At 31.1% G+C, this 18,371-nt stretch overlaps 1 protein-coding gene and 1 long non-coding RNA gene across 2 annotated transcripts; one reads left to right on the top strand and one right to left on the bottom strand.

The window, feature by feature from the left end:
• Positions 1-249: 249 nt before the first annotated feature.
• On the bottom strand, positions 250-18,347 carry LOC143064214 (kelch-like protein 20). The gene is made up of 9 exons (XM_076236867.1): positions 18,075-18,347; positions 6,115-6,678; positions 5,592-5,750; positions 4,991-5,201; positions 4,387-4,570; positions 3,865-4,008; positions 2,345-2,478; positions 1,812-2,020; positions 250-1,035 (listed from the first exon to the last, which is right to left on the bottom strand). Exons 2-9 carry the CDS (start codon positions 6,622-6,624, stop codon positions 844-846), a joined length of 1,743 nt encoding a protein of 580 aa, XP_076092982.1. The 5' UTR covers positions 6,625-6,678; positions 18,075-18,347; the 3' UTR covers positions 250-843.
• LOC143064213 (uncharacterized) lies at positions 8,659-12,196 on the top strand. The gene is made up of 2 exons (XR_012975204.1): positions 8,659-9,403; positions 11,612-12,196. It is a non-coding gene; the product is annotated as an uncharacterized LOC143064213 (long non-coding RNA).
• Positions 18,348-18,371: the final 24 nt, after the last annotated feature.

Below are 18,371 nucleotides of genomic sequence, written 5' to 3'. Positions count from 1 at the left end.
AGCATATTTCTTTCAAAAGAAAACACTATATTTTGATAAAAATAATTTATTGGCATAGAGTAATGTCCCATCTGTATGTTATTTTGATGTACAATTTACTTGTAAATACAGTATAATGCAAATTGGACACACTGTATGACTACCTGTGTTCATGATGTAGTCTTTTTTGTAGATCTTGTCCAGCTGATCACTTTGCAAGTTTAAAGTTTCTATTTATCTATTATAGTTTTCATGTCAATAAGTAAACACACACAAAAACATGGTAAAAAAAATATCAATTGACATTTACCGTGTACAATGGATTCTTTTAAACTGACCTAAATGAAAATTGAAACAAAAACAAAACAAACAACTTCATTGGAGCCTGAAAAAAATACTTAACAATTGGTGTATTCATGCAAGTTAGAATGAGGAATATAGGGAAAATAGTATATGCATCATACACTCTGTGACAGGTATTTGAAATTTAATATGCAATATATTTAAATATTTACCTCAAGCATATTAATACATTAAAAAAGATAAAAACAATACTCTCAATCTTAAAGAATGTTAGAACATTAATCCCAAAAAAAACCAATGTATGAAAATTCCTGTTTAATTAACAGGATGCATGTGGTAAAATAACAAAATGCAAAATGTCTAGTAGTATCCTAAGACTTCTTAAAGAATGTCAGTATGGTTAAAATACAAAATCACAAATATTTTAGAATTAATTCAAATAAATGCAATTTAATATAAATGTGGCACCAATAAACTAAATATACAATGAAGGGTTTTTTCTCTATCAGATAAAACTTTCTACTGTGTGATGAAGGTCTGTAAATTTTTTTATGCTTCGCATCACCATAAATGAGATTCATTCTGTGGCATTCTGACCACACCTACACCTCCTCCAAGCCGTCGGTAGTTCATTCCACCACATAATTTCCAGCTGTTTGTTTCAGGATCATAAACTTCAATTGTTTTTAAGTATGTTGTACCATCAAATCCTCCAATAGCCATAAGCTGCCCATTTACTACTGCTAAACCAACCTGTATAACCCATAGATTAGTTATAAATAAAGAACTTAAAGCGCAGAATCACATCTGGGAAAATATTCTAATTTATATAACTGTGCATATTTTAAAGGTATTGATGATCCTTTAATAAAACCAATTAATCTAAATAACAAATCATATAAAATTGGCTCTGTTCTTCTAAGATTTATATGAGCCAAAAATTTCATTCAGGTTCTAGAGTGAATTTAGATCTTCTTTTCAATGGGTAAAGGAAATAAAATGGTTGATCTTCACATGACCAAAATTGTCTCCCATTTATATTATGCATCAAACATTTCTCACAAGACCTTTCACTGACTATACAAATATATTTCACTATTTTTTTACATAAAAATGCCAAAATTAGTTTGACTTTTTTTAACACGAGTTTGTGAATTTAATGTGTTTGGATTTTCAAATTTTCAGATGAAGCCGAAAGTCATAATAAAATAATAGCATATTTTCATAACACAGTGCTTGTAAAATGCGCTGAAATTTTAAAATAAGTTGATCAGTTCAAATAATTCATTTCAAGCTGCATCTTGAAAAAGTGTTAAGCACTTTAGTATTAAGAAAGGCAAAGTCTCTAGCATAAAGATTGTTTTTATGAAATGAGAATGATAGCTTGTCCTTGTCCTTTATAACATATGGAAACATCTATTTTCCTTAATTTTCTTAACACTGTAACTTGTGTGTTACTGTCTTGAAGTTATATTTTATAATAAAATTTATCCTAAATATCTTTTATTCCTTTTTAAATATTAACCTACCCCACTTCTTCTAGAGGTCATAGCAACAACAGGTTGCCATGTATTAGAATGTGGATTATATCTTTCAGCACTGCTCAATTCTGTGGTATCATCCCTGCCTCCAACAGCATATATCATGTTATTATACACTGCTACACCTAGGTGTTTACGTCTTGTTCCCATGGGAGCAACAGGTGTCCAACGATTGGTTCTTGGATCATAACGTTCAACTGTAAAATATCGATAAACTTTTGTTATATATTTTAAATGATGTTAACTTTTTTACTACAGCATTGCTTTTAAAAACAAAAAACAAAGTCTTTATAACTGGTACCAAGATATAAGTAGTTTAAATTTATTGGTTTCATTAAATCTCAGATTCTATTGTTTTTATCATAAATAATTTATGACGGGTTCCATTGAACCCTGTGTCTCTGAAATCATTTTTGGAAGTCCAGGGTGCTTAATTATATACAAGAATAAATGCTATCTAAACTTAATGGCAACCAAAGCCACACATGTACTAAAATATATGTATGTATTTGATAACAAACCTGTATTTAGAGGTGATGTACCATCACTTCCTCCTACAGCATAAAGGTAGCCCATCAATACAGCTACACCTACTCCTAATCTTCTCGTACTCATTGAGGCTACCTTAGCCCATTTATTTAATTGAGGGTCATATCTGCAAGAAAAGCCATAAAATTATGTTACACAATGCTTAATTTTTTAGACAAAACGTAAATCAAACTATTCCACATTACCTTCCTACAAGAGGTGCATTACGTTTGCACGCATTACCATTACATTTGCGCTCAAAAATCATTACGTTTGCGTGCAGCTTTTGGTTACATTTGAGCGCATTTATTTGACAGGTAAACTCAGGTAAATACCGGTAATATCACTTATTTATTTATAAATTTGTTCAGTTATTTTATAAAGTACAAGTACCCCTTCCTTCAGTCAAAGTCCTCTGCGCACCAACGAGGAGATGGAACTGGGATTTCGAACAGGATAAGTCCGTTTTATTATGCACAAGCACTTAAAAATGTACAATTGAAAATTTTGAAATGTTAAAACAGCTAATCTAAAAAGTAAAAGTAAAAGCACTGATAGTACATGGCGTTTCATATTGGTAGGTGTAGAAAATTTGAAGCCAATTGCTTTGAGAAATGAAAGTCTATTAATTTCTTAAACCTAATATTTTCTGAATTGCTCCATCAAATATTCTGAAATATTCACAATAAAGTTACATGTATGTCTTAGTCTCAAACCGGATTTATCATGAGCATGTTTTATTTTGATTTAGAATTTAATATGAACAATATGGAAAGTAAAATATTTTCAAAATTAATAATCTATAGTCTTTTGTTATGAAAATTACAAATTAAAGTATAATTTAAATTTTTATATATTTGTTTTTATATTACCTTTTTTACCTGTAAAATAAATGTGTGCAAATGTAATCAAAAGCTGCGCGCAAATGTAAAAACATTTTAATCCCCAAATGAGTGCAAATGTAATGTTCCCCCTACAAGCAGCTCTGTCTTTGGTGCTTTTCATACAATAGTTCTATCAAATGTGTAATTCAATTTGTTTATGGCAGTTTATCATTTGGATTGTATTTACACACAAAATGATTTTTATAAAAGAGCATAATCAGTAAGCACATATTTGATTTGACTTTAGCATTCATTTATTTAACAAGAATTGTAACAATGTTCCATAAATGAAATATATTGACTTATTTTTTTGCGAAAACTTTGTACTTTATTAGAAAATATGTTTCTATATCTTTTTTTTGGATTGAAAAGTATTTAATGCACTGTATATTGTTTTTATGAGTAACAGAACTTAGTTTCACTGTTGAATATGATTTATAATTTATGTATTTGCAGAAAATTGTATTGTATACGTTGTATTAAATGTAATTAAAGAAATTGATCTGATACTCATACTTGACTTTGTTTATTTATTTACTCTGTGGACCAAACAGACACTGACATATATTGCATATTCTAATTGTAAACTTTACTGAATTCATAATGTGTAAATGGTATAGTCAATATACCTTTCAACAAAATTGAGACATGATACCCCATCCTGACCCCCAACAGCATACATATATCCATCTAACACTGCCACACCCACACTTGTTCTACAGGAACTGGTAGGAGCTACCTCACCACTCCACTGATTTGTCTGGGGATCAAATCTGAAAGAAGAATAAACATATACTGCTATTGAAAGTGACTAAATATTATAATCTATTAGTTTATAACCCAACCTACAAATGTATAGACAGATATAACCAATATGATAGAATGCAGTGCTTATTCAACTAAAATTCTTGAAGATAAGATGTAAATTAATATTGATACCCCCCCCTTCCCACCAATGTTAATGGACAATCAATTATTTTGCTGATTCCTGTCCACCCACCACTAGCTCCACACCTGAACTGATCAAACATGTGATCCCCTATAGAATCATTATACATCAGCATCAGGGTGTAGCTCATTTACAAATAAAAGAGAAGTAGACATTTGCATACCAGCTGTTTCTTTGCTTTGATTGACAGTGTGGCAATTACCTTTCAATGCTATTTAAATATGACTGGCCATCATGTCCTCCAACTGCATACAATAGATCATTTAGAACAGTTACTCCCACTCCACATCTCCGTTTACTCATTGGTGCAACCATCCGCCATTCATTTGTTTGAGGATCATAACGTTCAACACTTGAAATTGCATCACCACTGCACCAACCTCCAACTAAAAATGCATCAAGAATTGTTTTAGAAAAAAGTAAGTGACTGTCAAATTATTAAACATAGAATTATCAAAATGTATGAATATACAAAAGGAGAATTTTCTAAAAAATTGCAATAAATCCATACTGTCATGTACCGGGTATTTTACATTTAAGAGTGCTACAACTCTGTACAGTTGTGAATAAATTCAATTAATTATATAATACATTGCCCCTTACATTTTTTAATATGTACTGTAAAGAACAAATACAAATCTTTCAAGAAATGACTGTCAAATTGACAGCAAACAGGATTTTCTGTTTTTTTAAGTCACTTTCAGGCTTGTTCATCCTGCCATGGTCTGAACCAATTTTTCAATCTTCCAAGGACCATAACTCATTAACTGTTAAAGCGAAAATGTTTACCACAAACCAAATTATACCTGCAAAGAGTACTTCTCCACATCTAATTGGTTTTCTTGGTCTTGTTCTTGGTCCTTGCATCAATGGCCTTTCTTGTGGTAATAACAGATAATTTTTGGCTTCATCAACAAGATCTCGACAGGATTCATCACTCTTTATTAAAATGTCTGAACCAACTGTTCCAACTAAAAACTTTGGGCTCATAAGGGGTAATCTAACATGTTGTGTGACCTGTAAGACAAATGTTAGTTTAAATCATGGAATTCTGACATTTCACCTTATTAGTAATTAGTTATCTTATAGTGGGCAATTTTCGCGGGGTATAAATTTTCATGGATAGAAAAAAATCGCCAAAATAAATTCCACCAATTTAAAAGTGCACATGCAAAGGTATTGATAAAAAATTTTGAATTTGCCAAAATGTTAACCGCATAAATATTTTGTATACCTTATTCAATTAATACTCATTATTATACTTTGTAAAAAAAATCACGAAATTTACACTCAACAAAATAACCAGCTATAGGATACTAGTAACAATAAATGTACACATTAATTTATTAATTTACATATACAGTTCTCTTATGATATAGTGTAATTTGCCAAACTGCAAGAACTTACAGTGGGTAGGTGACATCTTCGTTCCTGTGTGTTGTATTTTACCCAGGACATGACAGCATTAAACACTTGTTCCTCTGATCCAACATTTAATTCATCACTAGATATTATATCCACTAACTGGTTCACTGGTAAAAGCATGAATTCTTCACTTTCCATTACCTGTAATCAAGCAGATATACATCACAAAATTATATGTACATATACATTTATCTGAGGTATTTTTAATCAAATAAAAACTTGATATCTAGAGTTAAAACTATTAGTCCATGAAAAAAAAACATACATGTTTTGCTTGTGTCAGCTCTTAACACTAAAAATTTGAGACCAGTCCTTTATCATCTATAACTACATGTATCGTCACAAGTTGCCTTCATATAAGAACAGTGGAGGATTACTTATATATTTAATGCTACATGTAGTTTAATCCTAATGTTTTCAGGATATTTATAAACAATTTTGAATCGAATTGATCACATAGTCCTGTTGGTTAGAAAATTTGTTTTAATACAGAGTAGTACTTTACCTCTTGAAAATTATGTTGGGTAAATTTATCCGCTATCCGTAACAAATCTCTACATGCATGTGTATCAGCAAATGCTCTTATACCAAGACAATTTGATGGATCTAATTGTCTCTTAAGAAATTCACAACAAACATCTTGTATTTCAGCAAGCTGTAATAAACAAGCTGCTGGCAATAGTGTTTGTACATTACTTTCTTCCACTGTTATGTTGGATGTGTAACAAAAGTCAATGAGGAGTTCCATAGCTGCCTCATCAATGTCTCTAATTGTCACTTCAGTTTGTCTACTCTCTGCCAGTTCACCTGTAAACATGGCATGAAAATATGGACTGCATGCAGAAAGTATCACACGATGAGCAAAAATTTTCCTTTGACCAACAATAAGGACAACATCACATAGTTCTCTGTGTTTCCTTAAGACATTGATTGATTCTAATGTATGTCTTGGATGTTTATCTGATGTGTAGGCAAGTCTGGCAGGAGAAGCAGCTCTCTCCATTTTGTTGTTCATCTGATTAATGATGCTAGTCCTACTTTACAGAAAATAATTGTTTGGCATTCCTTTCTGAAATGAAAATGTTGCAAAAGTAAAATACAATATCAGACTTGTAAGTCTAATTTGAAAAAAATGTTCAAACCTATGGTTGTGTTGGCTAAAAACAACTACATAAATTTGGAATATATGAGCCAAATAGCATAGTCTTTCGCTCACATATTTCAAATTGATGTAGGCAATAACCAGGTGCTCCGCAGGGCGCAGCTTTATACAACCGCAGAGGTCGAACCCTGAACAGTTGGGGCAAGTATGGACAAAACATTCAAGCGTGATACAGCTCTGAATTTGGATTGTGATCAAATTTTTGACATTACATGGGTTTTTTTTACACAAAACAAATGTCAAGATTTTACAAATCAATTAAAGATTTCTTCTTCAAACTTTTAAATCTAAAATTAAATAGTTGACACAGCATAGGTTTCTGACACAGAATGAATGTGGTCTAATGAACTTAAAAGGTTTTTTTTGCCTTTGAGCAATTCAATATGCTGTTGAATATTAATCCTCTCAAAAAAATATTTGAAGAAATTTCTTTTTATTTATGAAATCTGAAATGATAAAAAATTTAACCCCCCCCCCCCCCCCCTTTTTTTCACATCCCCGTTTCCCTTTTTCCAAAACTGATATCAATTCAAATTTCTAATGGAGTTTGCAACAATAACTACTCTTTTAAATACATCATAAAATATTAAAATGTAAAATAAAGTGCTTGTTATCACTGAATGGTAAAGATTGGTTGGTAGTAAAAGTGAATATACATTGTTTATTGTATAAAACAATAAAAACCAGGTGCTCCACAGGGTGCAGCTTTATACGACCGCAGAGGTCGAACCCTGAACAGTTGGGGCAAGTATGGACAAAACATTCAAGCGTGATACAGCTCTGAATTTGGATTGTGATCAAATTTTTGACATTACATGTTTTTTTTTTTACACAAAACAAATGTCAAGATTTTACAAATCAATTAAAGATTTCTTCTTCAAACTTTTTAAATCTAAAATTAAATAGTTGACACAGCATAGGTTTCTGACACAGAATGAATGTGGTCTAATGAACTTAAAATATTTTTTTGCCTTTGAGCAATTCACTATGCTGTTGAATATTAATCCTCTCAAAAAAATGTTTGAAGAAATTTTCTTTTTATTTATGAAATCTGAAATGAGAAAAATTTAACCCCCCCCCCTTTTTTTTTCACATCCCCGTTTCCCTTTTTCCAAAACTGATATCAAGTCAAATTTCTAATGGAGTTTGCAACAATAACTACTCTTTTAAATACATCATAAAATATTAAAATGTAAAATAAAGTGCTTGTTATCACTGAATGGTAAAGATTGGTTGGTAGTAAAAGTGAATATACATTGTTTATTGTATAAAACAATAAAAACCAGGTGCTCCGCAGGGCACAGCTTTATACGACCGCAGAGGTCGAACCCTGAACAGTTGGGGCAAGTATGGACAAAACATTCAAGCGTGATACAGCTCTGAATTTGGATTGTGATCAAATTTTTGACATTACATGTTTTTTTTTTACACAAAACAAATGTCAAGATTTTACAAATCAATTAAAGATTTCTTCTTCAAACTTTTTAAATCTAAAATTAAATAGTTGACACAGCATAGGTTTCTGACACAGAATGAATGTGGTCTAATGAACTTAAAATATTTTTTTTGCCTTTGAGCAATTCACTATGCTGTTGAATATTAATCCTCTCAAAAAAATGTTTGAAGAAATTTTCTTTTTATTTATGAAATCTGAAATGAGAAAAATTTAAACCCCCCCCCTTTTTTTTTCACATCCCCGTTTCCCTTTTTCCAAAACTGATATCAATTCAAATTTCTAATGGAGTTTGCAACAATAACTACTCTTTTAAATACATCATAAAATATTAAAATGTAAAATAAAGTGCTTGTTATCACTGAATGGTAAAGATTGGTTGGTAGTAAAAGTGAATATACATTGTTTATTGTATAAAACAATAAAAAAAACTTCATCAGCAACATTTTATATTGGCAAATTTCCAATGAAGTTATTTACATAAAGTTATTGGCAAATAAAAATAGAAAATGACATCATAGTCATGTCTGGCAAATTTCCAACATACATTATCTAAAAACATTTTAGATAAGATAAGGAAAAAAAGCTTCATCAGCAACATTTTATATTGGCAAATTTCCAATGAAGTTATTTACATAAAGTTATTGGCAAATAAAAATAGAAAATGACATCATAGTCATGTCTGGCAAATTTCCAACATATATTATCAACTACTATTCTATACAAAGAAAGATAACTCCAATTGAAAATTAATTGCTATTGCACAATATTGTGCAATTAGATATTTCTTGCTATTGTGCAATACTGTGCAATTGAAAATTTCTTGCTATTGCACAATACTTGATATGGAATCCTGATTTGGACCAACTTGAAAACTGGGCCCATAATCAAAAATCAAAGTACATATTTAGATAAAGCATATCAAATAAGCCCAAGAATTTAATTTTTGTTAAAATCAAACTTAGTTTAATTTGGACCCTTTGGACCTTAATGTAGACCAATTTGAAAACTGGACCAAAAATTAAGAATCTACATACACAGTTAGATTTGGCATATCAAAGAACCCATTTATTCAATTTTTGAAGAAATCAAACAAAGTTTAATTTTGGACCCCCATTTGGACCAACTTGAAAACTAGGCCAATAATTAAAAATCTAAGTACATTTTTAAATTCAGCAGGTCCGAGACCACAATTGTCGTCCCTTGATTTTCGTTGTTCACGAATATAGTCCCTAGTGTTAACAGTGGGTTACTTGCCAATAATTTTTATACCCCTTCCAAATTTATTTCTCCGAGTTTAATGCCTCAAATTGTAAGTAGGGGGTGAAATTACACTGTAAAAAAATTTGGGTCCAGAATTTTACAGGAAAGTAGTGATTTGGTCCAGCTGAAAAAGGTTAAAAATTAGCACTTCGGAAGCTGTCAAAAGATTTCAAGACACCCTAAACACAAAATTGTCCATATTTTGAGTTAGAGGCGATGAAGTTTTCTATAATTTTGATATAATTTGTCCCAAAAGTAGTACAACACACTGTAAAAGTTTCATTGGGAAAGCGCAGGTGGGATTTTTTTTATTTTCATTTATGTTCTAAAAGAAATGCACTACGAATTAATTGTGTTCTCGGACCTAAGAGGTGAAGTCTGTAAATAAAGAATCTGAACTTTGGCAACTTCCCTAAATGATTTGGTGGTGTCACTTTGTCAAATAGCATGAAACTAAAGGATTTAAACTTTTATTTTATAGAATTTCTGCAAAAATGACCAATTTTGGCATTTTATGGTCAAAATAGGCATTTCAAGGCTTTTTCAATATTGATGCATTCATGGCATCCTGACTTTCTATCTGACAGGTTTTCATGTGTGAATACTTGTGTTTATGTGCCTTCATCTAGTACTTTTACTTGTTTATGAACTCAGAATCTACAGAAAAGAAGGTTATTTCAGATAATATGTACAAAATGTGTTGTATAAATGACCCTTGTCTAACACCCTGTTTGGATGAAGTCAAAAGTGGGGTTCTTGGTATATAAAATTTGAAGTCTACAATAAAGACCTCACTAAATTTGTATCAAAAGCACTTTACAATGTCTAATGTACCTGTTCCATTTCACATAATATCTTTCTTTTCTTCTGTAGGATAGCAAGTGGTTTAAATATAAGCCTGTTGAGACTAAAATTGCATTCAAGTTTTTATTAAAAAGGCAAAAATCTTTGTATCAGACCATACTGTCTGTAAGAAAAGTTAATTGCAAGAGCCTTTTTGTGCTCAGATTTGTTGTATCATGTCACATGAGTATAGAAATGATAAAAAGGACACAATTTTTTTATTTCTTATAGCCTCAATATGCATTTTTTAATGTAAATATGTGGCACGGCTTAAATTGACCCTTATTTTTTTCCAGTCTTGCTTGGCTTAAGACCCTTTTAAAGTAATATGATATGCTATTTGTAACTTTTCTTTCTATTTAAAGTACATTCAATACATATGTAAGGATTATTTATAACCAAAAAGCTTCACAAATTTAAAATTGCTGGAATATATTACATCTTCATGTAAGGCCCCCTTTCATTGAAAAACCTCAATTTTTAGGCCCAGGCTGATATAAATTTGACTTTTGAATAATTATGCTAAGTCTGATAAATCAAATGAGTACTCTATTGCTTTTAGTACATAATAAATGATATATTAGGGCATTTGAAAAGTATTTTTTTGCAACATTTTAATTTTCAAAGCCCAAAATGTTGATAGTTGAAATTTTTCAATTTTAACGTCAAAATTTAACACGCAAAGATGAGTATAGAATTTAACATAGTGTCTATAATATATATCCTATTGTTATGAAACTTTGCAAGCAGTGTTATAATTTATTAAGCTTTGGTCATACCAAGTTTTTTTAAGATTTGTCAACTCTTTCTATCCTATTAGGTCTGAGACCACAATTGTCGTCCCTTGATTTTCGTTGTTCACGAATATAGTCCCTAGTGTTAACAGTGGGTTACTTGCCAATAATTTTTATACCCCTTCCAAATTTATTTCTCCGAGTTTAATGCCTCAAATTGTAAGTAGGGGGTGAAATTACACTGTAAAAAAATTTGGGTCCAGAATTTTACAGGAAAGTAGTGATTTGGTCCAGCTGAAAAAGGTTAAAAATTAGCACTTCGGAAGCTGTCAAAAGATTTCAAGACACCCTAAACACAAAATTGTCCATATTTTGAGTTAGAGGCGATGAAGTTTTCTATAATTTTGATATAATTTGTCCCAAAAGTAGTACAACACACTGTAAAAGTTTCATTGGGAAAGCGCAGGTGGGATTTTTTTTATTTTCATTTATGTTCTAAAAGAAATGCACTACGAATTAATTGTGTTCTCGGACCAGCATATCAAAGAACCCCAAGGATTCAATTTTTGTTAAAATCAAACTCAGTTTAATTTTGGACCCTTTGGACCTTAATGTAGACCAATTTGAAAACGGGACCAAAAATTAAAAATCTACATACATAGTTAGATTCGGCATATCAAAGAACCCCAATTATTCAATTTTTGATGAAATCACACAAAGTTCAATTTTGGACCCTTTGGGCCCCTTATTCCTAAACTGTTAGGACCAAAACTCCCAAAATCAAACCCAACCTTCCTTTTATGGTCATAAACCTTGTGTTTAAATTTCATAGATTTCTATTTACTTATACTAAAGTAAGGTGCAAAAACCAAAAATAATGCTTAATAGGGCCCCTTTTTGGCCCCGAATTCATAAACTGTTGTGACCTCAACTCCAAAAATCAATCCCAACCTTCCTTTTGTGGTCATAAACCTTGTGCTAAAATTTCATTGATTTCTATTTACTTATACTAAAGTTATTGTGCGAAAACCAAGAATAATGCTTATTTGGGCCCTTTTTTGGCCCTTAATTCCTAAACTGTTGGAACCAAAACCCCCAAAATCAATCCCAACCTTCCTTTTGTGGTCATAAACCTTGTGTCAAAAATTCATAAATTTCTATTCACTTAAACTAAAGTTATAGTGCGAAAACCAAGAAAATGCTTATTTGGGCCCTTTTTGGCCCCTAATTCCTAAAATGTTGGGACCAAAACTCCCAAAATCAATAACAACCTTCCTTTTGTGGTCATAAACCTTGTGTTAAAATTTCATAGATTTCCATTCACTTTTACTAAAGTTAGAGTGCGAAAACTAAAAGTATTCGGACGCCGGACAACGACGACGACGCCAACGTGATAGCAATATACGACGAAAAATTTTTCAAATTTTGCGGTCGTATAAAAACTTCATCAGCAACATTTTATATTGGCAAATTTCCAATGAAGTTATTTACATAAAGTTATTGGCAAATAAAAATAGAAAATGACATCATAGTCATGTCTGGCAAATGTCCAACATACATTATCTAAAAACATTTTAGATAAGATAAGGAAAAAAAGCTTCATCAGCAACATTTTATATTGGCAAATTTCCAATGAAGTTATTTACATAAAGTTATTGGCAAATAAAAATAGAAAATGACATCATAGTCATGTCTGGCAAATTTCCAACATTTATTATCAACTACTATTCTATACAAAGAAAGATAACTCCAATTGAAAATTAATTGCTATTGCACAATATTGTGCAATTAGATATTTCTTGCTTTTGTGCAATACTGTGCAATTGAAAATTTCTTGCTATTGCACAATACTTGATATGGAATCCTGATTTGGACCAACTTGAAAACTGGGCCCATTATCAAAAATCAAAGTACATATTTAGATAAAGCATATCAAATAAGTCCAAGAATTTAATTTTTGTTAAAATCAAACTTAGTTTAATTTTGGACCCTTTGGACCTTAATATAGACCAATTTGAAAACAGGACCAAAAATTAAGAATCTACATACACAGTTAGATTTGGCATATCAAAGAACCCATTTATTCAATTTTTGATGAAATCAAACAAAGTTTAATTTTGGACCCCCATTTGGACCAACTTGAAAACTAGGGCAATAATTAAAAATCTAAGTACATTTTTAAATTCAGCATATCAAAGAACCCCAAGGATTCAATTTTTGTTAAAATCAAACTAAGTTTAATTTTGGACCCTTTGGACCTTAATGTAGACCAATTTGAAAACGGGACCAAAAATTAAGAATCTACATACATAGTTAGATTCGGCATATCAAAGAACCCCAATTATTCAATTTTTGATGAAATCACACAAAGTTCAATTTTGGACCCTTTGGGCCCCTTATTCCTAAACTGTTAGGACCAAAACTCCCAAAATCAAACCCAACCTTGTTTTTATGGTCATAAATCTTGTGTTTAAATTTCATAGATTTCTATTTACTTATACTAAAGTTATGGTGCAAAAACCAAAAATAATGCTTATTTGGGCCCCTTTTTGGCCCTTAATTCATAAACTGTTGTGACCTCAACTCCAAAAATCAATCCCAACCTTCCTTTTGTGGTCATAAACCTTGTGTTAAAATGTCATATATTTCTATTAACTTATACTAAAGTTATTGTGCGAAAACCAAGAATAATGCTTATTTGGGCCCTTTTTTGGCCCTTAATTCCTAAACTGTTGGAACCAAAACTCCCAAAATCAATCCCAACCTCTCTTTTGTGGTCATAAACCTTGTGTCAAAATTTCATAGATTTCTATTCACTTAAACTAAAGTTATAGTGTGAAAACCAAGAAAATGCTTATTTGGGCCCTTTTTGGTCCCTAATTCCTAAAATGTTGGGACCAAAACTCCCGAAATCAATCCCAACCTTCCTTTTGTGTTCATAAACCTTGTGTTAAAATTTCATTGATTTCTATTCACTGTTACTAAAGTTAGAGTGCGAAAACTAAAAGTATTCGGACGACGACGACGACGACGACGACGACGACGCCAACGTGATAGCAATATACGACCAAAAAATTAAAATTTTTGCGGTCGTATAAAAAATCATACATACATGTATCATTTAAGTTTTTGATTGCAATATTTGATAACATACATTTGTACATTAATAATTAAGATATGCATAGACAGGAAATACAAATAATCTGTTATTTTAAGAGGCATGAAAATTTCACCTTTAAAAAATAGCTTAAATTAAAATTTCTTGCACAAGCAGCATATAGACAAACAAGCAAATTTCTTTCAGTTAAAACAGCACCAACAGTTGTTTCCCGCAAAAAAAATTCCTTAAAAATATAAATCTGTAAGATTTGCTTTTTTCCATGTAGCTGTAAATATACAAATGGTTACAAATGTATCTAGATTAATATATTGCAATCTAATAGACCCCTTTTGAGTTTGTCCATCACTGGAAAAAATTCGTCAATTATGCACGCCTTATGACATCATTAACCATAATGAGGGGATCACCTGTATCCCTGCCAGTGTTTTCCTTAGAAATTTTGGATAGCATCATATTTGACGTACAAAAATAAATTGTATTTTTTCAATGTAATTTATGGCGTCGTTGCAATGCTCTATTTCCTTTATGTTATATACGTTATTGTTTATTACAAAATGTATAATATTGTTTGTATGCTATGGGCCCTTATTTGGTGAATAAAATATTTTATTCCACCCTATTCTTTGTGTCTATATTGTTGAATTCATGACTGAGAATACAATTAAACTATAACCATGATAACAGTATTTTCAGTTTATGTTTTCTATATTCATTTATAGTTCCAGAATTATTTATTTCCTCTTGTGCCAAATAAAAATATATATGTGGTTCCAGTTACCCTACAAAAATGTACCTACTCAGCTAAATGATGAATGGTTTATTATAGTGCAACTTGTATAGGTACAATTGCACTAAAAACGTAGGAAAAAACACTGTTCCTTATAAAAAAAAAAAAAAAAAAGAGAGAAGAGAAAGTATCATTTAGCAATAAAATTTAAATTAAAAAACTTTTTCTTTATCATGTCTATGAAATATATTGGTTCATCGTACTCAATGAATTAGTCCCAGTTGTTTCTTTTTATCAAAATGATATATATTTTAAACAAAGTTATCTAACAAATAGTCTCTTATTGCTTAGTTTTTTTGTTAGGTATCATTGTTTTCTGTCTACTGTGCCAATTGTGCATATGTAGTTATTATCATAAATACGGATTTTTGTCATATCTGGTCAGGTTCCAATCAGTAGTTTACACTAAAATATCTAATGGCCACTGAAAGCAATGAAAAATATGAAAATAAACAATGTTTGACAAGAGATTGGGAATGAATTTGGCTTTTTTAATGCATAAAATGGATGAAACATAAACTAAAGCCAATTATAATCACTTTCTAAAGAAAGTACAAAACTTATTAAGCTCAAAATCAAAATTTTCACTCTCGATTTACAAAAAATAATAGGAAGAGATAGAAAGTAATACTTATCTTTTGAAAGTCATAAAAAGTTTGTCACCTCTTTTTAAAAGAGAACCAGGTGCTCCGCAGGGTGCAGCTTTATACAACCGCAGAAGTCGAACCCAGAACAGTACGGACAAGTATGGACACAACATTCAAGCTTGATACAGCTTTGAATTTGGATTGCGATCAAGTTTTTGACATAATATGAGTTTCTGACACAAAGCAAATGTCAAGATCTTACAAATCTATTGCGCAATATTGTGCAATTAAAGATTTCTTCTTTTAACTTTTCAAAAATTTGAAATTTGAGAAATTTGAAGAAGAAAAAAATTGAGAACAACTACCACCCCCCTTTTTTTTGCAATTAGTCTAAAACCTGACATTTCTTTATACATAATAAATAAATAATGTAAGGGAGGTAAATCCGAACATACATGTACCCAACATTGTATGTTAAATGTTTTAGAATTACCTCCCATACACTGCTTTTAAATTGTCTTAATTGTCCATTGACCAGAAATACTTATTTTTTCCCTTTTTTTGCCCCTAATTCTGAAACATTTTGAGCCATTACCTCCCAAAGTCAATACTAATCATCCCTCTATGGTATGGAAACTTGTGGTTAAATTTCAGAGAGATTCATACACTTAAACATAAGTAATTGTTTGAAAACTACAAAAATGATTATTTTGGGCCCCCTTTTTGGCCCCCAATTCCTAACTATTGGAACCATAACCCCTAAAATCAATCCCAACCTTCAGTCAGTGGTATGGAACCTTCATGTAAAAATTTATAGAGATCCATACACTTAAACACAAGTTATTGTCTGTAAACTAGAAAAATGCTTCTTTTTGGCCACTTAATTCCTACATATTAGGGAAAATAAACCCCAAACTGTATTCCAGCCTTCTTTGTGTTATAGGGAAAATTGTGGCACAATGTCAGAGAGATCCATACAGTTACACACAAGTTATTGTCTTGAAACTAGAAAAATGCTTGTTTTTGGCCCCTTCTTTGCCCTCAATTCCAAGACTGTTTGCCCAATTACCCCTTAAAATAAATCCCAACCTTCTACTTATGGTATTAAACATTGTGATACAATTTCAAAACAATTGAAATACTAATACACAACCATTTGTCCTGAAACTAGATAAATGCTGTTTTTGGCCCCTTTGGGCCCCTAATTCCTAAACCTTTGGGACAATAACCACCAAAATCAATCCCATGCATCCTTTTGTGGTTATAAACATTGTGTTAAAATTTTATCAATTTCTTTTCACTTATTCAAAAGTTATTATCCGGAAACAATCCGTCTTTGGATGACGCTGACAAAGACGACGACGACGTGATACCAATATACGACCAATTTTTTTTTGATTTTTTGCAGTTGTATACAAATTGTTTGTTTCTTTGAATTTTCATTTTGCAAACATAAATTTTTTTTTTTTTTTTTTTATTTTCTGATTACATTTTCTCCTTGTCGAAATTTGTGATTGCAGACCATGTGGTATTAATCATGTCACAAGTGACAGCTTGGGGTATTCGTATCCAAACAGTTATTACCCAAAGGGCAATAAACACCTATTTAATCACTCTGAATTGCCTCTATTGTCCGACTTGAAGGGATTACAATAAAAGGTGATATATTTTTTTATGATCATTTTTAAGCGGTAATTAGATGAAAGTTCAAAATTTAGAGCATGGCTTTGCCCTGTACATTTAGAAACGATAAAATAACATCCTGAAAATAATCATATCATCGCGGAAATTATTATAGGGTCACGGGAAGAAAATATAGCATCGTGGTACTGCCTTGGGAGAACACTGCTTGCACTATTAACGTTCATCAAGCGTCTTAGTAATCGTCATTGAGCAGGACAAACTAGCAATAATATTTGTTCTGACAGTACTTAATCACAATTCCCTAATGACATAAGTGCTAATTATCAATTATTAGAATAAAATTTGCCGAATAATTCCTGCACTACAGCATTATAGTTTTTTCAACCACTTGATCAACATGGGAATGGTAGTGACAACTCGAAGCCCCTAAACACACATGTGATGTTCACTAAAACCAAGTTTGTTTTTTTTTGTTTTTTTTACAGAAATGCATCGACTCGAAAGTGGTCTATTTCATACCCTTTTTTGTATTAATTAAGAATGACAAATTAAAGATATCATACAAATTAGGATTTGTAAGAACAAGTTAGAAAATATTATAACTCTGTCCATATTTACTCTGCAAAATCATCATGTGTCAAATGGGAGAAGTTTATGTTGTGTATATAGACCCCCCCTATATATGTCTCTGATGTACCCATTCTATGCCCCTTGTCAAGTAAGTAAACTGGTCTAATCCTCAATATTCATAATGTTTATGTTTAAAGTTTAAATATTTGTTTATGTTGCTTCCATTCTGCTTTTATTCAGTTTCGGTTTCATCAAGCTGATTAATTAACTAACACAATTTAGCTGATCAACTACAACTTACAAATATAAAATTTATCCTGGAGTTTTTAAGAATCTTCCTGTCTTTTTAAATATTATTTTGATTAATATTTGTTTAAACTTCCTCTGTAAAAATTATCCCGACCCAAATAAATAAGATTTCACGATTCTACTGATGAATTTGAAGAAGACGTGTAGTAATCATCATCTGGGTTCGACAAATATTGAACTTAAACAAACCATTTGACTTTTCAGTTTACAATGGAGTTAAAGTAAATCATTTTGTAGGTAAAATATGTGACCATTTGTTGACATTCTTCTGAGCCAAATTTGGAAATAG

This window comes from Mytilus galloprovincialis, chromosome 2 (assembly GCF_965363235.1).
Source record: "Mytilus galloprovincialis chromosome 2, xbMytGall1.hap1.1, whole genome shotgun sequence".
Lineage (NCBI taxonomy): Eukaryota > Metazoa > Mollusca > Bivalvia > Mytilida > Mytilidae > Mytilus > Mytilus galloprovincialis.
The sequence above is the reverse complement of the archived record's forward strand: the minus strand, read 5'-3'. Positions and strand labels throughout refer to the sequence as shown.